The 26,207-nt window shown below is 42.4% G+C and overlaps 1 protein-coding gene across 2 annotated transcripts; it reads left to right on the top strand.

Annotated features, from left to right (window-relative positions):
- The first annotated feature begins 337 nt into the window (after positions 1–337).
- SLC46A3 (solute carrier family 46 member 3) lies at positions 338–24,617 on the top strand. Of its 2 annotated transcripts, none has more exons than XM_084612136.1 (6): positions 338–467; positions 1,667–1,880; positions 10,903–11,776; positions 12,229–12,312; positions 14,473–14,629; positions 20,710–24,617. In XM_084612136.1, exons 2-6 carry the CDS (start codon positions 1,689–1,691, stop codon positions 20,795–20,797), a joined length of 1,395 nt encoding a protein of 464 aa, XP_084468262.1. In that variant the 5' UTR covers positions 338–467; positions 1,667–1,688; the 3' UTR covers positions 20,798–24,617. The 2 variants fall into 2 exon arrangements, with proteins under 2 accessions (XP_084468262.1, XP_084468263.1); XM_084612137.1 differs by lacking the exon at positions 338–467 and adding an exon at positions 591–812.
- The last annotated feature ends 1,590 nt before the right edge of the window (positions 24,618–26,207 follow it).

Below are 26,207 nucleotides of genomic sequence, written 5' to 3'. Positions count from 1 at the left end.
TGAGCTCCCTTAGCAGCGTGGCTGCAGCAGAACCAGAAGGCCGGGGTTCCCCCTGTCCGCCGCGGAAACCCCCAGGGGCCCGTTCCGCCGCGCGGCGGGGCCCGGGGGAGGGGAACAGGCGACGCTTGGGGCCCCGGCTGGATCGGGCGGGGGCGGGAGGGAAGGTGGCCCGGGGCGCGCTGCGGGGCTGGCAGGTGTTGTCTCATGCCCGCCGGGGGACGGAGCCAAGGGGAGGCCGGGCCGGGGCGAGTGGCGCGGGGGATGAGCAATCGCCGCGCTCCGTGGGACAGGCTGCGTGAGCCGGCACCCAATGAGCGGGTTCCGGCTTTGACGCGTCCCTGTTTGGGAGCAGCCTGGCGCAGCAGCTGGCCGGGGGGCACGGGTCCTTGCCGCTGCCTGGGTCGGAGCTCTGCGGGCGCCAGCCGGCGGGGGATTCGCGGCCGCGAGCGGCGGGCACTGCAGAGGAGGTGAGGGCGCTGCCGGGGCGGCGGGGAGGGGCATCTCTCCTCTTCCCCCAGCCAGCGCACTGCACCCGGCGCTCCCAGCGCGGGCTGAGCGTGCACCCCCACCCCCCAGCCCGCGCGGGGGAGGCACATCGGGACTGGAGCACCCCCCAGAACCCGCCCGGGAACCTAGAGGCGGGCACACACAACACACTCACACAGGAAGAGAGGCCGCCAGCAGCCACCCTGCCACTCAGGCACCCTGGGTTGAAGCCCGTAGGGGAGCCTAGAGCTGAATTGGATCTGCTCACCCCAGTTAAAAGCCCCTCTGCCCTGTCTTCACTGCTATTTTAACATGGCTTAGCTAAGGTGAGTGAAGACATTTTTTTTTTTTTTTTGCGGTGTAGACGCATTCAGACCAGTGCATACAGCCACTCAGGCTTACTTGAGATAGCAACACACACGTTATCAGACCAAGACGTGCCACACAGACATTCAGATGTACTCTGATACCTGAACGCTTAGATACGCACAAACATGAATCTTTGCTAACACTGAAAATGGTTTGTTTTTTTTGGGGGGGAGGGGAGGGGTGATGTCACACAACAGCAAGTGATCTCGCTACTACTGCTTGTAATTTTGGTCATTTTGCACATCTGGACTTTGCATAACTGGGCTATAGCTTGGAGCAGCTGAATAAACACCCCCAGAGAGAGTAGCAAGACCTGACATTTTATTTGGGGAGGAAAGATGTCTGCCTTTGGGTTCTCTAAAATGGTGTGATATGAGTTTTAAAATGATCTTTTACTGATTAACTACTTTTAGAATTTTAAAATACATGTTTTGAAGAAACTACTGAACATGGCAAAACATAAACAAGGTGAACAATAGTGAGGGGGGAAGACATCACCACCTTTAAAACATTCAGTTCTTTTTAATTAGTTAAATAATTGACAGGCTAAAACAGAAACTGAATTAAATATGCAACTCATTTGTAACTCAGATTTTAAGCAATATAAATTACACAATAGCAATCTAAAACCGAGCTTGGCTCAAAACAGAGCGTAAGCTCCTCCCTAACTGACAGAGAATTACCATCTGACGCTTCCTTTCTCTCTGCAATGTGCAAAACCCCCCACCTGAATTTTAGACTGTTCTGAAACACTAGTATGTGCGTTCCTTTCATATCGGACAGCTAATACATGTTCTTTCTTTCTGAACAGAGAATTGAAGGGCAATCCAGACATGAGGAAGGTTTTGTTAGTGGAACCTGTCATCATCATTTACGCTTTTGCCTCCTTCTTGACTGCACCGCTGATTCAGCAGTATATTTATCAGAGACTATGGGAAGAAGCAAGCAACTCCAGTTTAATAGAAAATAACAACACTACTTACTGTGAACGAAACAAAAGTAACCCAACCTATATCAAACAGAAGGTAAGTGTGGGGGGAGAGGGGGAAGTACCAATGAAAACGTATTACGAAGGAAAATTTGCAGTGAGTACTAGATAAATATGAAATTAACAGTGGTTTATTTTTTATAAAATTATGATTTCATTAATATCTATGTGGTGCCATAGGTGTGTATAGTGTTTACAAAGAATCAACTCCGCAAGATGCTGAGGACATTCAGTTCCCTCTGAAGTCATTAGGAGTTGAGGGTGCACATTATCTTAGAGAAGTGGTTCTCAACCTATTTACCATTGTGGGCTGCCTATGCAGCTCTCTATGTGTTATGTGGGTAGCATCCACACAATATATATACTACTTGTATGGCCCTGAGGATGTGCTGCAGCTGTATGCTGATTGGGCTGTAGGTCGAGAACCACTCCCTTAGAGGGTTTGGCCCAAAAAGAAGATATTGCCCTTACTCTGAGAAGTATAGAAACCAGGGCCCTGATCCTGCAAAGACATATGCATGTGTTTAACTTTACACAGTGTGATTAGTACCTTTGACTTCAGTGGGACTTCTCCATGTGTCAAGTTAAGCATGTATGTCAATCTTTGCAGGACCAAGGCCATGGTTAGATAAATATAGCATTATACAGAGAGAGATGACATCAGACAGGGATGCGGGACCAGGAGGAGAAAATTAAAGAGAATTTTAAAATATGTATTTAATTGAGCTGATCTTTTAACAACTTTGAAAATCTCTGATTTCTCATTTATGCCAGTGATGACATTCATTTCCTGTATTGTCAGAATATAAGGATGGCAACTCTTCAATTTGATTAATGATCCTTTTAAAAAATATGTAAAGCATATTTTAATATTATTTGTACAATTTACTCTTCTTGAATTAGATATTGATTAGAATCCCCTGTTAGACCACAGCTTCCTTTACATTTAGGGGAAAGTGGTAGTTGACATGGATTTGTGAGTTATAAAAAAGGCATGTGTTAATAAGAGACCATCAGTTGACATCATTCCCAAATCAGACAAAGAGATTGTTACAAAACTCTAAGTAGCACTTGAAGTGAAGGATTTTGTGCAATCCTAGATCTGAATCTCTGGGCTGCTACCATAAAATTACTAATTAGGTATTCTGCACTGCCCCTTCTCAAGAGTAGAGCATCCAAGTTTATGTAGCCCACTTGCTATATATAACAAGGGCATGCTTGTCAATGCCATATGTAGACTCCATTGAACTTGCTCAAAGGAATAGTTCAGACTTTTTACCATGACAATGAGTTCTTCCTCATTTGACAGGAGACCAGTCAGCTAAGGAAAAACTTAAGAGGGCAAAGTTGAATTTTTGCCATAGGACTCTTGTTTTGTTTTTCGGGTTTTTTGGCTGACAGATCAGCCAAGGTAGGCCATTTATGATTCCCATGAATCCCCTTTAGTGTTGATTTACTTGGCTTCTATCTCCCAAATACTATCCTATGGGAGTCAGAGTCCAGTAGAAGCATAAACAGCTCTTCCTGGCTGACCCAACCCATGGAGCTTTAATTAAACAGCAAGAAAGCAGCTGTGCATGATCCACAGCTGCAATTGGGAAGAAGAGACCCCAGCAGCTTTCTGGTGATTGGGAGTAGGAGGCACCTTCTAGCAATCTGTTAATCCATGTAGAGATGCTAGTAGGCACTGATCTCACTAGCTCTGCAGCATGTAATTGAACACAAATAAACTCAAAACCCTGAGGCTGGGCTGCTGAGACCTTACTCGCCTCTCTCCCAGCATCAGACAGCAGGAAAGCTAGCTACTGGAATAACTTTTAGAGCACAGGAGGAGGAGAACACGTGAACTCTCCACTCCTCAAGGCTGCAATGTTTGGCTGCAAAGCTGTCCTTTTTGGAGGGGAAGAGAGGCTTCTATTGCAAGTCAATTTGACATTTAAATAGCTTGACCTGAACCAGAACTCAGGGTCTCCTGAGGTTCTTGTGAAGTGGAAGACTGTGGATGCTTTTGGCTAGATCAAGGTTTTTTGGTTCAGATCTAAAAGGGATTTATGTCCTACGGTGATCTACAATCCATCTGCACAGCTGCAGCCTAACACTGTAGGCACCTAATCTCACTCAGCACCTAAATTTTCACTGTAAAAGTGTCCTAGCTGTCAAAGTTTGTGCCTCTGGACATGGCGTTGCTCCCTCAGGCAGGTGACCTGACACCTGTCTCATGCCTAAGCCCCAGTGTGGTCCTTAAACCAGGTGAAAGTAGGTGTTAGCCTGCCTAGCTTGCTTGCTGGGCCCAATTCAGCGAGCATGCCTAACTCTTCACAAAATGGCCACGAGGAGGAGACCTCCCTTTATAACCTTTAGCTCCTCAGTGGTTAGGATATTCACCCCAGATACAGGAGACCCTGTTTCAATTCCCCCCTCTGCCTTGTGAGGAGAAGGGATTTGAAGAGGGATCTCCCACTTCTCTGGGGAAAGCTCTAACCACTGGGCTATGGAATATTTTGAGGTGGGTCTCTTTTGCTGAAGCCATTCCACTTTTTGTATTAAACAATTAAATATTAATGGGGCTAGACAAAGAGTGAGAATGTGCTGGCGTTTATGGATTCTATTCTCAGGTGCCTACCTCTCCTCATAAATTGAATAGGGAACCTAGTTCAGGGTTTGTGAATTCCAGTGATTTTTCCAAGGTGCCTAAAAGTTGGGTTTGTGGATCTGGGCTTTTTCTCTTAATAGTCTTTGTACATCACCCACAACAGGTATTTTCATCCAGTATTAGCTCTTACTGCATGCTGTGTTTTAGGTAGATGAATTTTGGCATATTGTGACTCTTTCTCAGGGTGTCCAGAACCAGAGGTCAACGTGTTACCTCCTGCCTCAGTAAGAGACATACTTGCTGTCTTTCAGTTCCCTGGCACTCATGGTCAGTTAGCCACCCAAACAAACTCCTCAGAATTTTTCCAGCCCTTACTTTGCCTGCAGGTTAAGTCTTGGTGTATCCCAGTCCCTGAACCTTCCACAAGCATTCCTCCCCGCCTCCTCCGCCCCGGTAGTGTCCAGCCACTGTCGATGGACACTCTCAGTAATTACCCGGTAAACTGTCCCTAAAGAGATAGTGTACACATGGCTAGGTGTTTACACAGCTGGATGGTTACAACTCAGGATTAGGTCCTTTATAGCAACACAGCACTGTAATTGTTTTTTAACAAAGAACAGAGATTCACAGATTCAAATGAGTATTGAGAAAGAGTAAGGGAAACAAAAATGGTTACAAATAAAACAAAACTATAACACACTTTCCAGAGATAAAAACTTAGGCTGCAACCCTTGTCTAAAGTAGTTTCTCACCCTTAAAAGTCTTTCTGCAGAGCTTGCTTGTTTTCAGTCAATCTAGGATCTATTCCTTCACAAATCATCCCCTGCACTAAGGATGTTCCTCAGTGAAATGGATAATGGGAGTTGTTCGTGCATCCCTGTTATAGCCCAGTAAACGTCTGAAAGCATTCCTGCTGTTTATTCTCCACTGTGCTGGTGCCATATTGTGTTCACATCCCTCCTCCCCCCTGTCAACCTGTTTTTCCTGTTGACTTTACATGCAAATGTAGCTCCCATTGTTTTTGGCTCATGATGCTTAATTTACATGTGACAGTGATACCTATCTTTCCTTTTGGAAGCCTCTTTCTCTGTTTGTTTGGTTACAGACTTTAAAGCATATCATCAGTACATGTACACAGTTCCTCATATAGTATTAATACATATTCTTCACAATGATATTAATGGCCAGTGTGTCATTGGCTTTCATTTCATACCTCACACAACATTCTTTATGGATAACTACTGTGACAGCAATGTGTTAGGTGCAGTGAGTTTGTCAGGCCTTATTGGAGTTGCTGACAGAACAGTGAGCCCTTTGCCAGTTGGCATTGAGGGCTTCTTAGTGTCAGACATAGGCTATGTCTACACTACAGACCTTACAGTGGCACAGGTGTACCGCTGCAGATGTGCTGCTGTAAAGTCTCCTGTGTAGCAGCTCTGTGCTGACGGGCAAGAGCTCTCCTGTTGGCATAATTAAACATGGCGCTGTCCACACTGGCACTTCTGTTGGTGAAACTTATGTCAGACAGCTGTGTTTTTTTCACATCCCTGAACAACAAAAGTTTTACTCGTACTAGTGTAGACATAGTGTACTAGACTAGTGTAGACATAGTCATATGCTGTCATGTTGTTTTCATTATAGCAACTACAAACCCACGAATGATGAAAAATCTGCCAGCTGCAGATTTCTGATCTGGAAATTTAGTTAAACTTTGTAAAAATTTAGTTTGATATTTTTTTTCTGTAGTTGACGTTTGCTGGAAAGCCCCTGAAATTCAAGCTGTTTTTCAAAACACGACAGTACATGCTTGGAAAAAGAAAACTTTTCCACTCAATGCAAAGCACTGAACCAAAGTGCTTATTCACCATGAGTCAGCTGAATTTCAAATGGCTTCTCGCAACAAGATCATTGTGAATTTACTCTTTCACACAGTTGCTCACTGCAATTATTTGACATAAAGGATGCATAATAAAAACTAGCTTTACATTCACTGTACTTGGATAACTCCTTTCAGGGCAATGGGTCTCCAGTAAGTGGGATCTTGTCCTGCAGAACTTTTCTGTTGCCCATCCCCTGCCTGTTTCCAGTTCCCATTATTCCATCAATACAGGCCTCAGGTAGCTGTAAACTCTGAAATAATCACATGTCTGTCTGTCTGTGTTTTACACCACACTCATCACCATAGCATCTGAGCATGAAATTCTTGCCCCATAGATGTAAATGGTAAAATCCCCGTTGGCTTCAAGGGGGCCAGGATTCCACACTGAGAGAGAATTCTGTCTGCAAGTGGGTGAAAACAGGAGGCTGAGAAATTTAAACTCCAGACAGTTTGCTGAGATTATATTTGCACCAGGTATTCTGGGTTTTCCCGGGAGTCCAAGATATTAGTGACTTTTATACATAGAGGGCCTACATTTTGCTGTGGTGTTCCTCAAATTCTGTTTCTGTCAGTCTCTCAGGAAAAGACAAATTATCCTCTCTCTTCATCCTGTGTAGTTTCCCCCCCTTTTTTTAGGGTTGGGAGGGGCTTTTCAATCTCTACAATGTCAGGGCAAATTTAGAAAATAAATTTTAAGACAATAGGGGAGCATTTGGGGTCTGTAAAGATATATAAGATGTGGATAAGGCCTTTGCGGCACTTAAATTCATTGTCTCATAGGCGTTGGGTAAATGTATTCACTTTATAATTAATTAAGAAGAGGTTCAGAATTCACTGGAATGAAAGCTGGTGCTTTCTGATTGCTGGATTGAACAACATCTCTTTTAACTGAGCTCAGAGGAGTTATATTGAAGCATTATTTATCTTACAGTATCCTTTGCTAGTATGTAACATTCTTTAATTATATGAGCCAGTATCAGTTTGCCCTGTCCTGGTCATTGTTCAGCCTTAGGCACAACATTCCTCACTTAACTAAAGCCTTATTTAAATCAAGGAATTCTTCATTTTCATCCATTTAATTTTGTATTCTAGGATTTTTTGTTCTGTATAATCATATTTTAGAGTGTAGTGGATTTGCAGATTAAGAAAATATGGCCAGATTCTCTGCTGCTCTAAACCTGTGTAGCTCCATTGATTTCAATGGAGTTGTGCTCATTTGAACGAGCTGAGGAGTTGGCCCATAATTTTTTAAGTTCATTTTCGTTTACTTTATAAATGCCTGAACTGGTCATTGATCGTGTTCATGCATTCTAAATGTGGCATATGTCCCCCCACCTCTGTCATTGAACTAGATCTGCTGGTGCAAGCCATGGTAATTCCAGTGAAATTAATGGAGATGGGTGATTTACAGGAGTTGAGCATCTCGCCCCCTTTTTCGCTTGTGTTGGACTTTCTCCTCCAAAACACACACGCACACATGCCATTTTTCTCTTCTTGTTTAATGTTATTAAGGGCGTTGGGTTTTTAGCTATCATATCTGTATGAGTTTTAGACTGTTTTAGGTATGGGTTTTTCAGTACCCTGAGCATTCCTATGTGGGATGGGGTGGGACAGGATGGTAAAGTACAGTTTTGTTACCGAGTATTGGCATTTCTGTGATGCTCATCACTGTGGTGTGCCAGCTTAGTATTGGAGTACCAGCTTTAGTAAGGAAACATTGCATACAACATGGAACAAGTACAGTGAATGTAAAGCTGTTTTGCTTCTTAACTGTACAAAAAGTGCTACCCAGGAATCAATTTTTTTCTCAGTCTTCACAACTGCAGTTAATCCTTGTCTCACAAGATGCCTCTGCTTTGTTCGTTGTGCCCATTTGTCTGCAGGCTATTGCTTCCCTTCTCATTGCTGCTGTCTCTGCAGAGCAAGTAGTTTCCCTTCCCATGCTCCCCTCTCTCACTCTTTAGGATAAATCACTTCCTTTCCTAACACCACTACTCTCCTTTCATGATGCTTGTCTTTCCTTTGCACCACTGCACTCTGTAGACAGGGCCCGTCCCTCTTTTTGTGCTGATCAGGTTGCTTCCTTTCTCGCTGTCTAGACTGGGGTTCTCACAAGAAATTTTTTGGTGGCCGCTCTGACGGTTTTTCCTAAAATACTTAATTAACTTTAGGAAAAACAAATAAATATGCACATATCCATGTCCAAATCATTGTAATTTATTTATGTAGGGTTTTTTCAGACTCAGTAATAAAAATTATATACAGTTGTCTCTATTCTTTACTGGACCTAAACCGAATAGAACCATAAATAAGGTGCTTTGCACATCCTTGCCTTTTTTGTGGTTGTTTCTTTTGCTTTTTTTTTTTTTTTAGACTTGCTAAGTAGTAAGTCTGCTCCTGTGAAGACTGATATTTGTAGGTTTGTTAATATCACTTTTCATAGCAGACTTACTCAACCCTGGCAAGCGGGGGAACAAATTAAGCTGTGAATGGAGAGGTGGGTAGGGAGGCAGTGGGGACCAGGGGCAATGGAGGGCTGGGGAGATACTGGAGGTTAGTGATTTGGAGGCTTTCTGAGCCTGAGAAATCCTTTCCACTGGTATTAAATGTATTTGCATCTGGTAGGTAAATTATCCAGGTACTTCACACTGACGCTCTGCAGGAAGACTTCAGACCTGTTGAGGGTCATAGAAGTGTAGTACTGTAAGGGATTTCAGTAGGTCATCTAGTCCAGTCCCTTGCACTCAAGGCAGGACTACATAATAACTAGACCACTCCTGACAGGTGTTTGTCTAACCTGTTCTTAAAAACCTCCAGTCACTGAGATTCCACAGCCTCCCAAGGCAATTTGTTCCAGTGCTTAACCACCCTGACAGTTTGGAAGTTTTTCCTAATGTCCAACCTAAACTGTCCTTGCTGCAATTTAAGCCCATTGCTTCTTGTCCTATCCTCAGAGGTTAAGGAGAACAATTTTTCACTTTCCTCCTTGTAACAGCCTTTTATGTACTGGCAGTGACGCTGGAACACTTTTTGTAGTGGGAGTGCTGGAAGCCAGCTAAGGAACTGTAAAGAAGTGGTCCCCAAATGTTTTACCTCGCACCCCCCTTACGCCAGGGCTCTGGGAGGGGGACACGGACAGGGGTAAGGGGGCCGGGAGCTGGGGCTGGAAGCAGAGCTGCGGGTGCGGGGCCAGCTGCTGGGACCCAATGTGGGGCCAGGAGTGGAGCCCTGGGCATGGGCTGGAGGTGCTGCAGCACCCCCTACACTCCTACTTCCCACACCTATGTGTAGCAGAAAACTGTTATCATGTCCCCCCTCAGTCTTCTCTTTTCCAAACTAAACAAGCCCAGTTTTTTCAGTCTTTCCTCACAGGTCATGTTTTGTAGACCTTCAATCATTTTTGTTGCTCTCCTCTGGACTTTCTCCCATTTGTCTTCATCTTTGTCTTCATCCAGACCTGGACACAGTACTTCAATTGAGGCCTTATCAGCTTGGAGTAGAGTGGAAGAATTACTTCTCATGTCTTGCTTCTCGTGTCATGGGATACTATGTGATAATATTAAGTATAGATGTGTTAGTATGATTAGTTTTTATGCAATACACTAGAACCTCAGAGTTATGAACTGACCAGTCAACAATACACCTCATTTGGAACTGGAAGTATGCAATCAAGCAGCAGCAGAAACAAAATTTTTAAAAAACCCGAAATACATTACAGTACTGTGTTAAACATAAACTACTAAAAAATAAAGGGAAAGTTTAATAACAAGATTTGACAAGGTAAGGAAACTGTTTCTGTGTTTGTTTCATTTAAAGTAAAAGGGTTAGAAAGCTGCATTTTTCTTCTGTATAGTAAAGTCTCAAAGATGTATTAAGTCAATGTTCAGCTGTCAACTTTTGAAAGAACCACTGTAACGTTTTGTTCAGTTACAAACATTTCAGAGTTATAAACGACCTCCATTCCTGAGGTGTTGGTAACTCTGATACATCCGATGAAGTGAGCTGTAGCTCACGAAAGCTCATGCTCAAATAAATTGGTTAGTCTCTAAGGTGCCACAAGTACTCCTTTTCTTTTTGAGGTTCTACTGTATCTCCTTGATGTGCATTATTATTTATTGATATAGCACTATCAATATGCATGGCACTTTACAGATAAGTAAAATACCATAGGCTCTGTAATAATCCCATTCAGGGCCAGTTTCTGATCCCCCTTCTCTGCATTAAATTGCATGTTTCAGTATGATTACGTGTGAGTAAGGGAATCAGCGTCTGGCCATAAACTACTAGTAGTTTTATCACTGACTTCAGTAAGAGCAGAAGCAGACCAATGTTGCTGAAGGGCTCACAGCATAGGGGCCTGAACTTGCAAATGCGTGCTCACAACAGTAGTCTCGTTGACTCCATTGGGACTACTCATCAAGTAAGGACTACTTGCCTGAATAAGAGAGTTCAGGATCATGTCCTAAGTTAAAATACAGCACGAAAGAGTGACAATATTAAGGGAAGGGAGAGGAAGGACAAAGGTTACAGAAGTAGAATTTTTTGGATACGTAACTGTTTCATATTTTTTTTTTTCCTCATTTGCAGGAAGTCCAAGAAAAGGCCTCTCTTTTTCTTATGCAGTTGGACTTAACTGGCGCAGTTCCCAGCATTTTGGTTGCCCTTGTCCTTGTAGCTGATGGGGATCGTCATGGACGCAAAAAATCTTTAGTTCTGCCTTCAGTGGGAGCTTTTATATCCAATGCTTTCCTCGGTGCATTCTCGTATTTCTCCCTATCCCTCTCTATTTTCTTTGCAGTTGTATTTTTTGGTTCACTGTTTGGAAGCATGGCAACTTTCCTCGGAGGAGCCTTTGCCTTTATAGCTGACCTATGTAATGAAGAGAAGCAGAAAACGATACGTATAGCTGTGGTCGATTTGATTTTTGGACTTGTATCTGGATTAGCAGGACTGACTTCCGGCTACTTCATAAGAGGATTAGGCTTTCCCTGGACATTTGTGGTTGCTTCTCTGCTTCACTTTATTAATATTTTCTATATTACATTTTGGCTGGAGGATACAGTACGTGTACCTGAATTCCAGCAACATGCATTAGTATCTTGTACTGAAGGCCTTAAAGAAACATTTTCTGGAGTGTACATGCTTTTTAAAACTTCCACTTATAAAAAACGAACTTTAATCATTGTATTGCTTTTTACATTCATGATGTATTTTTTTACCTTGATTGGTGGGAGTTCTCTTTTTACATTGTATGAACTGGATGAACCTCTCTGCTGGAATGAACTCTACATAGGATATGGAGCAGCTGCATTCACTTCTGTTTCTCTGACCAGTTTTTTAGGAATATACTTTTTTTCACATTGTCTCAGGGACATCTATATTGTCTTCATTGGGATATTTTCTTACATTGGAGGAATGGTCATGGCTGCCTTTGCCAAAACTACACTGCTCATGTTTTTAAGTGAGTTCAAAAGCAGGCCCTTTAGATTCATGAAATACGTGAAAATTGTTATATTCTATATAATTAAGCCAGCTGATCCCTTAAAAAAACCTAAAGATATGTTTAAAAACAACAACAAAAAAGTAATGTTCAATCAAATCCATGTTGGATTTTAAGTGTAAATTCAAAAATGAAAAGTGTGGCAAGTTAATGAAAGCACTTCCTTATAGCTTTTTGCTTTTAATATCACATATATACACTGGATTTATCAATGTTTCTCTGTGCTAAGATAATTTAAGATGATTGTGTCACATACAATAGTAGTTATGGTTTGAATCTTCTATTGCTTTTACTATTTGGGGCCTTCAGTACATAAAATGCAGTTAGACCATTTAAAAAAAATGGCAGTTCACCTTTAAATTCTAAAAGTGCTGTTACCTGAGTGACTCATGACTAATTATATTGTTTTGCAGTGAGAGTGCCCTCTCTCCTATGTTTTATGCCCATTCCAGTTCTACGGTCCATGATGTCAAAAGTGGTTCTGACCAGTGAACAAGGTGAGTTGAATTTATTAAAGAAACACAGTCATTAGGCATCTTCAAACAAATAGGCTCTAAATTATAAAATGTTTTGAACATATTTGTGTGCAGTTTCCTTTTTTTTTTTTTTTTTTTTTTTTTGCTTGTACTAGCTTTTAAAGGTAATTTCTTTAATTTCAGGCTCTATCTATTATCACACTACTTTATTTCAGTAAAATCCTTGTGACTTTTGTTTCCAAGTTAATGTAAACAAGATTAGATGATAACACCTGGTCAAAATTTCTCCTTTGGGGAAAAAAACAAAAACCCTAAAAGATTGGTTAGCGTTTTGGTTAAAAATAGTGATCCTCTGAAAACTTGAAGTGGAGTTAAAGATTTGTTATACAGTTGTGACTTGACAAGTGCTTTTAACATTTGGCAAGTTTTCACATTCAGAGAGATAAATAAATCTCATGTTTAGTCAGCCATTACACAGGGTGAACGGCCAATCTTTGAAACACTTGAAAGGATGAAAAGAAACAATTAAGGACTGTGATACTGAGTTGTGCACCACTGCCTCATGGCTATAGTAAATTTCCCAGAGGACATAACATCAATTCTTACCTATGTAAAACCATGGATGTTTAGATTTCAAACTAAAAACAGTCTATATAGTGTAGTGCAGAAATGAAGCCTGTTATTCTGGAAGGATTTCATTGATTTTTTTTTTTTAATTTTAAAGATGGTAAAGAATAGCTTATTGTTTGAAGTATGTATGTACCATATTTTGGCACCTTTAGCTCCGAATGCTCTCACAGAATTTTGAGTAGCCAAACTGATACTTTGTGAAAGTGCCAGATCATTTATTGCAAAGGAGTTTCTCTTAAGCTATTCATATTGATAATATATTTAGCGAAACAAAGATGTTTTTATCTGTACTGGTCTCTAATCATTCACATTGCCAAGGAACTACAAATGTGGAAATATCTTTCTTTAGGATTGCCTATAGTTGAGTGGCTTGATGTAGGAGACAGTTTGCCTTATAGTGATTGACTCAAAGAGCTCATTCTATTTAGCTTAACAAAGAGAAGATTAAGGGGTGACTTGGTTACTGTCTATTTGGATCTACATGGGGAACAAATATTTAATAATGGGCTCTTCAATCTAACCGAGAAAAGTATATCAGAATCCAGTGGCTGGAAGCTGAAGCTAGACAAATTCAGGCCAGAAATAAAGCATAATTTTTTAACGTTGTTTGCAGTTAACCATTGGAATTATTTACCAAGGGTGATGGTGGCTTCTCCATCATTGGCAATTTTTAAATCAAGATTGGATGATTTTCTAAAAGATCTGCCCTAGGAATTTTTTTGTGGAAGTTCTATGACCTTTGTAATACAGGAGGTCAGACTGGTTAATCACAATGGTCCCTTCTGGCCTTGGAAACTATGAATATGTGAATTTATGCTGAATTATTAGTCATTTTATCTATATAGCACCATGAGCATATATAATGCTGTGGCATGGGCAAGCATGCCAAAAGAAGACATTCTGTCCTAAAGAATATACAGTCTAAAGGTGTAATCTGGATGGAGTATAATACAAAAAATGCAGACAAATGTAGGAATTTTTTATTTCTGGAAATGGAGGAAGAGGATAGAGGCACTGAAGTCTTGATCCAGCAAAGCACTTGCTTTGTTGGATTAGACCCGTGTTGAACATTAGCTGGAAGCTGTTCAGCATATAAGAGGTAGCATGAACGAAACAACAAAGTTGGGAAAAGATGGACATAGAGAAAAAATAGAAGAGGAGAGCAGGAAAAGGGAAGATATAGTGGGTGGAGTTGTACAGAACTTTGCAAGTGAGAATGAGTCGTTTGATATGGAAGGACAGTGAGCGTTACTGAAAAGATTCAAGAAAGGAGATACATGGGCAGAGTGGTCGTAAAGATAATCTCCACTGGCAACACGCTCTTGTCTCTTAACAAATAATAATTTTGAAGGTGGTTCTCCTCCCCTCCGCCCCCCAGGTAAAGCATTCTAATAGTGAGATGCTGCACAGTAATTGTACGATGTGGAATTGTAACTGTAGTGGATCTTTTGTATTTTTTTATTAATCCTCTTCTCTGACCAAAGTGAATGACTTTAATTTCAATACATGCAGAGCACTGTATTGTTATCCAGATATTTTTTATTTTGACAGGTGCCCTGTTTGCTTGCATTGCCTGCTTGGAAGTTATGACTGCTGCCATTTCACTCACAGTTTTTAATAGTCTCTATGCAGCCACTGTAGCTTGGTTTCCAGGCTTTAGTTTCCTCTTATCAGCTGGTCTTTGTATAATTCCCCTGGGCATCTTGTGGTAAGTATATATCATAAGATTTTTTTATTAGAGTAGAAATATATTTATGTATGAAGTGAAGCTGGGTGGTTTAGTGGATAAATGTTGCCTTTCACCTGTTGGCTCCAAGCCCTGTGTGGACAAATCTCCATGCATATCAGAAAAGCTGGGGGAAGGACAAACTTATGTCATATTTACCCACACTCAACCAGCTGTATTTCAGTAATATTCAGGACAAATTACACCTTTCCTTGGCGTTCATGATATCTGAATTCACTTGCATTCTCTCTAACGTAAACTATGCATCTGAGACTTTGAAACATGAATGGAGTTGACCCAGTTCATGTATATTCTTAGATTCATAGAAAGTTAAATATTTACTAAGAGGGATAGTGTTATTCCTCCTGAAGTCTTGTACCTTTTCACCTTGTGCTTAAACTTCATCTCAAATACCTTTTGTTCTGGATTAGCTGAGTTTTAAGATCAGAGTAAAAAGAAAAGGAGGACTTGTGGCACCTTAGGGTATGTCTACACTACGAAATTAGGTCGAATTTATAGAAGTCGTTTTTTTAGAAATCAGTTTTATATATTCGAGTGTGTGTGTCCCCACAGAAAATGCTCTAAGTGCATTAACTCGGCGGAGCGCTTCCACAGTACCGAGGCAAGCGTCGACTTCCGGAGCGTTGCACTGTGGGTAGCTATCCCACAGTTCCCGCAGTCTCCGCTGCCCATTGGAATTCTGGGTTGAGATCCCAATGCCTGATGGGGCTAAAACATTGTGGCGGGTGGTTCTGGGTACATATCGTCAGGCCCCCGTTCCCTCCCTTCCCCCGTGAAAGCAAGGGCAGACAATCATTTCGCGCCTTTTTTCCTGAGTTACCTGTGCAGACGCCATACCACGGCAAGCATGGAGCCCGCTCAGGTAACCGTCACCCTATGTCTCCTGGGTGCTGGCAGACGCGGTACGGCATTGCTACACAGTAGCAGCAACCCCTTGCCTTGTGGCAGCAGACGGTACAGTACGACTGGTAGCCGTCATCTTCATGTCCGAGGTGCTCCTGGTCGCCTCTGTGAGGTCGATCAGGAGCGCCTGGGCAGACATGGGCGCAGGGACTAAATTTGGAGTGACTTGAGCAGGTCATTCTCTTTAGTCCTGCAGTCAGTCCTATTGAACCGTCTTATGGTGAGCGGGCAGGCGATATGGACTGCTAGCAGTCGTACCGTACCATCTTCTGCCGAGCAGCCATGAGATGTGGATGGCATGCAGTCCTTCTGCACCGTCTGCTGCCAGCCAAAGATGTAAAAGATAGATGGAGTGGGTCAGAACAAGAAATAGACCAGATTTGTTTTGTACTCATTTGCCTCCTCCCCTGTCTAGATCACACTGCACTCACTCACAGAGAAGGTGCAGCGAGGTAAATCTAGCCATGTATCAATCAGAGGCCAGGCTAACCTCCTTGTTCCAATAACAACGATAACTTAGGTGCACCATTTCTTATTGGAACCCTCCGTGCAGACCTGCCTGAAATAATCCTTGATGTACAGGCACACCCTTTGTTGATTTTAGCTCCCTGAAGCCAACCCTGTAAGCCGTGTCGTCAGTCGCCCCTCCCTCCGTCAGAGCAACGGCAGACAATTGTTCCGCGCCTTTTTTCTGTGCGGACGCCATACCAAGGCAAGCATGGAGGCCGCTGAGCTCATTTTGGCAATTAGGAGCACATTAACCACCACACGCATTATCCAGCAGTATATGCAGCACCAGAACATGGCAACGCGATACCGGGTGAGGAGGTGACGTCAGCGCGGTCCCGTGAGTGATCAGGACATGGACACAGATTTCTCTGAAAGCATGGGCCCTGACAATGCATGCATCATGGTGCTAATGGGGCAGGTTCATGCTGTGGAACGCCGATTCTGGGCTCGGGAAACAAGCACACTGGTGGGACTGCATAATGTTGCAGGTCTGGGACAATTCCCAGTGGCTGCGAAACTTTCGCATGCGTAAGGGCACTTTCATGGAACTTTGTGACTTGCTTTCCCCTGCCCTGAAGCGCATGAATACCAAGATGAGAGCAGCCCTCACAGTTGAGAAGCGAGTGGCGATAGCCCTGTGGAAGCTTGCAACGCCAGACAGCTACCGGTCAGTTGGGAATCAATTTGGAGTGGGCAAATCTACTGTGGGGGCTGCTGTGATGCAAGTAGCTACGCAATCAAAGATCTGCTGATATCAAGGGTAATGACCCTGGGAAATGTGCAGGTTATAGTGGATGGGTTGGCTGCAATGGGATTCCCTAACTGTGGTGGGGCTATAGACGGAACCCATATCCCTATCTTGGCACCGGAGCACCAAGCCGCCGAGTACATAAACCGCAAGGGGTACTTTTCGATAGTGCTGCAAGCTCTGGTGGATCACAAGGGACGTTTCACCAACATCAACGTGGGATGGCCGGGAAAGGTACATGATGCTCGCATCTTCAGGAACTCTGGTCTGTTTCAAAAGCTGCAGGAAGGGACTTTATTCCCAGACCAGAAAATAACTGTTGGGGATGTTGAAATGCCTATATGTATCCTTGGGGACCCAGCCTACCCCTTAATGCCATGGCTCATGAAGCCGTACACAGGCAGCCTGGACAGTAGTCAGGAGCTGTTCAACTACAGGCTGAGCAAGTGCAGAATGGTGGTAGAATGTGCATTTGGACGTTTAAAGGCGCGCTGGCGCAGTTTACTGACTCGCTTAGACCTCAGCGAAACCAATATTCCCACTGTTATTACTGCTTGCTGTGTGCTCCACAATATCTGTGAGAGTAAGGGGGAGACGTTTATGGCGGGGTGGGAGGCTGAGGCAAATCGCCTAGCTGCTGGTTATGCGCAGCCAGACACCAGGGCGGTTAGAAGAGCACAGGAGGGCGCGGTACGCATCAGAGAAGCTTTGAAAACCAGTTTCATGACTGGCCAGGCTATGGTGTGAAAGTTCTGTTTGTTTCTCCTTGATGAAACCTCCCGCCCCTTGGTTCACTCTACTTCCCTGTAAGCTAACCACCCTCCCCTCCTCCCTTTAATCATTGCTTGCAGAGGCAATAAAGTCATTGCTGCTTCACAGTCATGCATTCGTTATTCATTCATCACCCAAATAGGGAGATGACTACCAAGGTATCCCAGGAGGGGTGGTGGAGGAGGGAAGGAAAATGCCACACAGCACTTTAAGCACAGCACTTTAAAAGTTGACAACTTTAAAATTTATTGAATGACAGCCTTCTTTTTTTTGGGCAATCCTCTGTGGTGGAGTGGCTGGTTGGCCGGAGCCCCCCCCACCGCGTTCTTGGGCGTCTGGGTGTGGAGGCTATGGAATTTGGGGAGGAGGGCGGTTGGTTACACAGGGGCTGTAGTGGCAGTCTGTGCTCCAGCTGCCTTTGCTGCAGCTCAACCATACACTGGAGCATACTGGTTTGGTCCTGCAGCAGCCTCAGCATTGAATCCTGCCTCCTCTCATCACGCTGCCGCCACATTTGAGCTTCTGCCCTGTCTTCAGCCCGCCACTTACTCTCTTCAGCCCTCCACCTCTCCTCCCGGTCATTTTGTGCTTTCCTGCACTCTGACATTATTTGCCTCCACGCATTCGTCTGTGCTCTGTCAGTGTGGGAGGACAGCATGAGCTCGGAGAACATTTCATCGCGAGTGCGTTTTTTTTTCTTTCTAAGCTTCACTAGCCTCTGGGAAGGAGAAGATCCTGTGATCATTGAAACACATGCAGCTGGTGGAGAAAAAAAAAAAGGGACAGCGGTATTTAAAAAGACACATTGTATAAAACAGTCGCTACACTCTTTCAGGGTAAACCTTGCTGTTAACATTACATACATAGCACATGTGCTTTCGTTACAAGGTCGCATTTTGCCTCCTCCCACCGCGTGACTACCCCCTCAATCTTCCCCCCTCCCTGTGGCTAACAGTGGGGAACATTTCTGTTTAGCCACAGGCAAACAGCCCAGCAGGAATGGGCTCCTCTGAGTGTCCCCTGAAGAAAAGCACTCTATTTCAACCAGGTGACCATGAATTATATCTCACTCTCCTGAGGATAACACAGAGAGATAAAGAACGGATTTTGGTTGAATGCCAGCAAACATACACTGCAATGCTTTGTTCTACAGTGATTCCCGAGTACGTGTTACTGGCCTGGAGTGGTAAAGTGTCCTACCATGAAGGACGAAATAAGGCTGCCCTCCCCAGAAACCTTTTGCAAAGGCTTTAGGACTACATCTAGGAGAACCGCAAATGCCAGGGCAAAGTAATCCTTTCACATGCTTGCTTTTAAACCATGTATAGTATTTTAAAAGGTACACTCACCAGAGGTCCCTTCTCCGCCTGCTGGGTCCAGGAGGCAGCCTTGGGTGGGTTCGGGGGGTACTGGCTCCAGTTCTAGGGTGAGAAACAGTTCCTGGCTGTCGGGAAAACCGGTTTCTCCGCTTGCTTGCTGTGAGCTATCTACAACTTCCTCCTCCTCCTCATCTTCTTCGTCCCCAAAACCTACTTCCGTATTGCCTCCATCTCCATTGAAGGAGTCAAACAACACGGCTGGGGTAGTGGTGGCTGAACCCCCTAAAATGGCATGCAGCTCATCATAGAAGCAGCATGTTTGGGGCTCTGACCCAGAGCGGCTGTTCGCCTCTCTGGTTTTCTGGTAGGCTTGCCTCAGCTCCTTCAGTTTCACGCGGCACTGCTTCGGGTCCCTGTTATGGCCTCTGTCCTTCATGCCCTGGGAGATTTTGACAAAGGTTTTGGCATTTCGAAAACTGGAACGGAGTTCTGATAGCACGGATTCTTCTCCCCAAACAGCGATCAGATCCCGTACCTCCCGTTCGGTCCATGCTGGAGCTCTTTTGCGATTCTGGGACTCCATCATGGTCACCTGCAGCTTGCCACGCTGGCCAAACAGGAAATGAGATTCAAAAGTTCGCGGTTCTTTTCCTGTCTACCTGGCCAGTGCATCTGAGTTGAGAGTGCTGTCCAGAGCGGTCAGAATGGAGCACTCTGGGATAGCTCCCGGAGGCCAATACCATCGAATTGTGTCCACAGTACCCCAAATTCGAGCTGGCAACGTCGATTTAAGCGCTAATCCACTTGTCGGGGTGGAGTAAGGAAATCGATTTTAAGAGCCCTTTAAGTCGAAATAAAGGGCTTCATTGTGTGGACGGGTGCAGGTTTAAATCGATTTAACGCTGCTAAATTCGACCTAAAGTCCTAGTGTAGACCAGGGCTTAGAGACTAACCAATTTATTTGAGCTTAAGCTTTAGTGAGCTATAGCTTACTTCATCGGATACATTAGAGTAGTGAGACGAGAAGAACACTTCCGACTTCAGTGCCTTTCAACATTTCAGAACGTTGGACCTGATTCACTACTGCATCACTCCAGCTTTATGCCACTCTAATTCAATTGAATTACCCTGGCTTTAAACTGGAGTAATATATCAGTGATTCTGAACCACTAAGTTTAATGGAGTTGGAAGATAGAGTCTCATCCTGGAAGTGGAGAGTATTTTAGAACATAAAGATACTGAGGTTCTCAAATACTCTGTTAATGGGGCCATATGAGTACCTTAGATATAGAGAGCTATAACAATCTATAATTTCCAGAATAACAGGGAAAGCTCCTTTCAAAAAGGCAGGGTTTTCTGTACAAAGGGTCATAGACACATACCAGTAAATTAATCCATCTTGGATCCAGAACTATAGAATAGCATGATAGTTATTTCTGAAGGTCCTCTCTTCCCTCTCCACTCCAGATTGTGCCTTATCTGTGGTATACTGCCCTTAGAATAACCTCACTCACCCTGAGAAACCATCCTTTCTGAGGGTGTCAGAGCAGAAACTGCAGCTTGTTTCAATTTGTGCTAAATCAGGCATGCTGGCTTCGTGCTTTTCACAGAGAACCAAAATGAGATTGTCTAACTTATGTTACATAGGGCAAGCATTATCATTGCTTTATTTATTAAGCCACCTGGACCTTTCTGTGCAGAAAGCCATTGGGTGGTGTTGGTGCTGATTCAGCATACTGTACATTACTGTCTTGCTAAAAATGTCTTCGTGTCTTCTCTCTCTCTTTCAGCTGGCTTATGTGCACCGGTTGGCATGAAGAGGACTTGGCATCACTTGTATATGAAGAACAATCCAGTGAAGAGAGTATTGAGAGTTGAACGAAGAATTTAACTACCTTGGTTTTCTAGTCTGTTGTGCATGATACAACCTGTTACATACACGCTGACAGGGGAATGAGTGTGACAGTTGTAGATGAAATCTGGACAGTAGCCCTGTAAGTTACCATAAAACTGTTAGCATTTCTAGTCTTTCTATTTTATGCTAGAATGAGTTTAATCCTTATACTTAACTATGCAAATAGGGTGAGAGTGGAGGGTCCTTATCAGTTTTTAAAGTATAGCAAAAATGTTTGATTTATGAATAAGAATTTAGAATGACTTATTTTTTTACATGCTGTGCTCTTGGATTTACAAATAATATCTCTTTCAGAATTAAGAGAAAATAAGTGAAAGCCATATTTTGTTGTGTCTCAGGTTTGAAAATGATTTTAAGTGAGGCATATGATGCAGCTGTGTGATCTATACTTGTGTGACAATGATAGTTTGCCAGATTATCAGCTTGTATAAATCACTGTAGTTCTGTTGAAGCCAATGGAGTTATGCCAGTTTGCACCAGCTGAGGATCTGGCCGATAGTGTGCATCTCAAAGGACTTTTGTGTTACTGTGGGGCCTGTAGGACAGTCAAAAATGAGCAAACTATATGTGTTCTCTTCCAAAAGGCAAAACTGGGAAAATTCTGGCATATACTGTAAATTAAACCATTTTTCTGCAGGTTTAATTTATATGTGAAACATTTGTGAGTGTGGAACTCACCTGTAACTTTGTTCTCAAGATGGGTTTTCCCTCTAATGTTGTAATGTGAATAACCTGTGGCAATGAGAAACCAGCATGGACTCTTTCCAATGCATTCCTTCTCATGGCAGCTAGATGCACTCATTCCATTGGTGGGATCTGTGATATCGACATTTGGCCAGTTGGAACTAGTTTGAGGTTAACTCATTTCATACACAACATCAACCAGCTGCAATATTGTGGTAACTTTTGCTCATTGCCTTCAATTTACACTCTAATCTCTAGTCGTATTCCTACAATCATTGGATGGACATGGACAAAGTCTCACTCATGAGTAAGTTATTAATTTTATATAGAAACTGTTGTGCCAGAACAGACTCATAGTCTATCCACTCCTTGTCCTGCATGTGGCAGTAACCACAGTGAGAAGGGATATCTGTTCCTGACCCTAGCTAGCGACTGGTCTATGCTGTAAAGTAGAAGGGATTTTTTTATTAGTTATTTTAACTGCAGATGTTCTTCTACAGAGCCAGATCCTGGTCCATTTAAGTAACTGAGAGTTTTGCCATTGATTTCAACAGGACCAAGGTCTAGCCCTAAATGTTTAAGCCTTTTTAATAATCTGTTAAATAATTTGTTTCAATAATATTCTAGGCTAATTATAGAGGCTGCGATTCTGCAAAGACTTAAGCACATGCATTTTCAGCACTTCAGATATTACTTGCATTGTGTAAACTTAAGTATGTGCATAAGCCAGATTGTATAAAAGGTTTTTGTTGTTTTTTTTTAAACCAGTTCTAAATATGCTGCCTTTTAACTTCATCGTGTCCTTCCCCCCCACCCTATTATGGGGCAAGATATATGTACCATTCATTTACCTACATCATAGCTCCATTTAAATCATTGTAGCATCTTTAAGAGCTCCTCTCTTGAAAGACCATAAGATCTTTCTCTTCTGTGGATCTTTTTTTATTTCTTTTATAACCTTGGTGAAGTGACTAAATCTGATCCACACATCTAATTGTTTTGCACTGAATGCACTCTAATTGTAATTAGAACTTATATAGCACTTTTCATCTTCAAGGCACTTTACAATTATTTAAGTAATGAATTCTCACCCTCTGGGGTAGATATTATCATCCCTGTTTATGAGATGAGGAAACAGAGAGGTTAAGTGACTTATCCAGGGCCACAGAGCAAGTTAGCACCAGAACTGGAATTCAGAAGGAATTCCTGGCTCGTTGGTCTTGCAGTATGATAGCTTTATGCGCAAGTCAGGCAGGCAATTGCATTATATAACGCACAACTCTGCCCTTCCCTTCTCACCCTGTTTTTTAAAAAAACCCATAGATAATTATTAAGCAGAGATTTGGTACAGTAATTAGAATAAAGTAAATTGGTTGGAGTTCACTTTAGCCTCCATATTAGGAAGGATGTTATTTTAGGAAATCAACTGTGAAATGTGAACTAACTGTATATGCACATACACTTTAAACAGCAAAAGGACAGAATTCGGGTAAGAGAAACCTCTTTGTTACCATATAGGAGAGACAGACCACAAATCTGCACAACTCAAATGACCTTCCTCTCTTCTTTCAAATTCACTTTAAGAACACCCTACTTAGCTTTAGCAAAGCCTTTCAGAGGTAATCCACCAAAAATATTGGCACCATATCAAGATTGGTGCTAAAAAAGGTGTATATTATGTGTATGATCTAGACTGCAGACTCTTCAGGACAAGGACTTTTTGCCTTCCTTTACTTTTGTACAACTCCAAGTACACTGGTGATGCTCACTAAATAGAGAGCATAAGTTCACAGGAGAGTCTAAGGACTCTTAAACACAAACTGAAAAAAGCACTTGAGTTGTAAACAACTTTTTGCTTTTAACAAAAGCAAGGACATTTTTTCCATAAGAGTGCTATGATGATTTTTTAGGCTCTTCATATAGACCACACACAATTCTGATCTGCCTACTCTGCTCATACAGGTTATATAATATTTTCTGGTGTTAACTATGTAGAGTGAAACTGTTAGGATATAGATATTCAGGCCTGTCTGTAAAGGCCTATACTCTAAGAATTTAGGTGTATTCCTATCACTTGGCTAGTTAGAGGTATAAAAGAAAGAATCAAAATCACTGTCTGCCAGTGTAAGGACCTTCTCTTACTGTGACAGTCTGAGGCCCTGTTCTTAGGCTAAGGCCTCTGGCTAAGCGACAGAGGCAGCCATAAGCTGGGAAGTGAATGGTCACATCCTCACATTCCAAACTAGTCACATTGAAATAAGGTGCTATTGGGCTGTTAGGAATTTAATCCTGTCCTTATAGTGCCTATCACCTCCAGAGAAAGGGAAGTGCCTAGAAGCTGTAAAAGGAAATTGAGGTTGATAGTTTTCTGTCTGGTAAGAACTCACTTATCAATAGACACAGCTGGGAAACTCTTATGTCTTTACAGATGTAGTTGTGAAATCCTCACTTCTGTATTGTTTTGTCATTATAGTTCCCACTTTGCTATTGTTTATTGGCATGGTCTCTGTCTGGTTCTGTGATTGCTTCTGTCTGCTGTATAATTAATTTTGCTGGGTGTAAACTAATTAAGATGGTGGGATATAATTGGTTAGCTAATCCATGTTAGGATTGGTTAGTTAAATTTTAGTAGAATGATTGGTTAAGGTATAGCTAAGAATATTACTATATAAATTAGGGGCAAACAGGAAGTAAGTTGGGATTCGAAAATAAGGAAAAAAGGAACTTGTATTTAAGCTTGCTGGAAGTTCACCCCAATAAACATTGAATTGTTTGCACCTTCGGACTTCGGGTATTGTTGCTCTCTGTTCATGCGAGAAGGACCAGGGAAGTGAGTGGGTGAAGGAATAAGCCCCCTAACAGAAACTGCTGTGTAGAAGTTAATAGCTCCTGAAAAATGTAGTGATTCAAAAAAGAGGAACGATACCTTCATTCATTTCCCATTCTTTATGGAGGTTCTGTCATTGTCCCTGGCAGTAATCTGAAAAACCTAGTTCTACAATGGGACATTCCATTGGCCCAAATGAGAATTTTCACACATGATCATATTACATGGGTGGGAGAATGCAACATTTTATGTCAATTTTGCAGCACACAATGTATAAAACCATGTTTTGTGGACTTGTCTATATGGAGATGCACAATATTTCTGGTGAATATAGCACGTAAAATAAGCACGATTAAAATAAGTAGGAGATTATGCCAAAAGGTATGTAGAATCATTTCTCTCATTTATTCTGTATATAGCATGAGACACCAGATGGGTTGAGGCCTCCAGGCACTCCTGTGCTATACATTTTTAATAATAAAATCTTAAATTTTGTAGCAATTGAGTGATTTGAGAAGTGAAATATTTTTGTAAAAATGCAAGCACCCTTTTGCTGTAAGTCAATAAAGCAGAGATCTGTCTAGTCTTCTAAACGTTTGGCTCTTGTTCTTTTGACAGATAAGCATGCACAAAGCAATACACTTGGTGGAGTAATATTTAGAAGCCGCTCAGGCCACCACCCTATTGAATTTCCTTTGCAGCTAGTGATGCAAAATACTATGTACTTGACGACACTCAAGTGAAATGGCTGGAGATCACATTGTGCGCAAACAAAACAGCATGTGAGCTAATATGGGCTAGCCTCTCCCAGTTCTTACGTGGACAGTCAAAATGCTATTCCAAAATGCTGTTTTGTTTTATAACAAGACTCCCTCATTCCTGCAGCTCTCCAGTGAAGCAGACTGGAAATTCCACAACCTCCTCAGGTAATTTAGAAATTGAAGGGGTTTTTTTTTTTCTTTTTACTAAAGTTAAATATGAAAAATAATGCAGTCAGGAAAGTATCCTTTCTGGAGTGCAACATGCTGCCTCCACATTCTTCAATTTGCTGCAAGACTTTGTATTAAAAATGCATAACTGCACTGGAGAATTGGCAGGAAGGGAAGCTGGTTGTTTTGGCCCACAGGAGTAGGGAACAGCTGGGACTTTTGGTACACAGACAGGCATAGGAGATGCCTTGGGATTTTGGAATAAACGTGTACCTGCATGTTTCTGCAGAAGCATTCAGCAATGCTAGAGTAGAGAACAAGGCTCACATTTAAGTTCTTGACATTATGCTTCAGAGTTAACATCCAAATCTGCTGAATGGATGTAGTTCCCATGTCCCACAATTACTGTTTCAGGCCATTTACAAACCTGGGTAGACTTCATTGCATTAAGCTTATTTTTGGAAGGTTTCCTTTGCAATCATTGGGTCTTGAGATGGATGATTTCGGGGGGGAGATAGCTCAGTGGTTTGAGCATTGGTCTGCTAAACCCAGGGTTGTGAGTTCAATCCTTGAGGGGGCCATTTAGGGATCTGGGGCAAAAAATGGGGATTGGTCCTGCTTTGAGCAGGGGTTAGACTAGATGACCTCCTGAGGTCCCTTCCAACCCTTGTATTCTATGATTCTATGATTTTTTTTTTTTTAATAGGACCCTACTTCAAAAAGACACAGCAATCCATAGCATTTAGGCTGGTTACATTCTCAAAGTGTACATAACACACTTTGATCACTGTATGAAGTAAGAGAACAAACAGAATTGTCCTAAACTTATTGCAAGGATTTGTAATATGTTATGCATATAATTAACTTTGAATAGCTTGTAAGAGCCTGTGTAATTTAAATAAAAATACACCCTTTAAACTTACAGAAAACAGC

Source organism: Lepidochelys olivacea (assembly GCF_965140295.1).
Source record: "Lepidochelys olivacea isolate rLepOli2 genome assembly, chromosome: 1".
Lineage (NCBI taxonomy): Eukaryota > Metazoa > Chordata > Testudines > Cheloniidae > Lepidochelys > Lepidochelys olivacea.
The sequence above is the reverse complement of the archived record's forward strand: the minus strand, read 5'-3'. Positions and strand labels throughout refer to the sequence as shown.

Excerpts from the sequence above, each read along its gene's own strand:
- SLC46A3 (XM_084612136.1), top strand. The coding sequence starts at position 1,689 with ATGAGGAAGGTTTTGTTAGTGGAACCTGTCATCATCATTTACGCTTTT. Across the intron at positions 1,881-10,902 it reads CAACCTATATCAAACAGAAG|GAAGTCCAAGAAAAGGCCTC; the intron begins GTAAGTGTGGGG and ends CCTCATTTGCAG. Across the intron at positions 11,777-12,228 it reads TACACTGCTCATGTTTTTAA|TGAGAGTGCCCTCTCTCCTA; the intron begins GTGAGTTCAAAA and ends ATTGTTTTGCAG.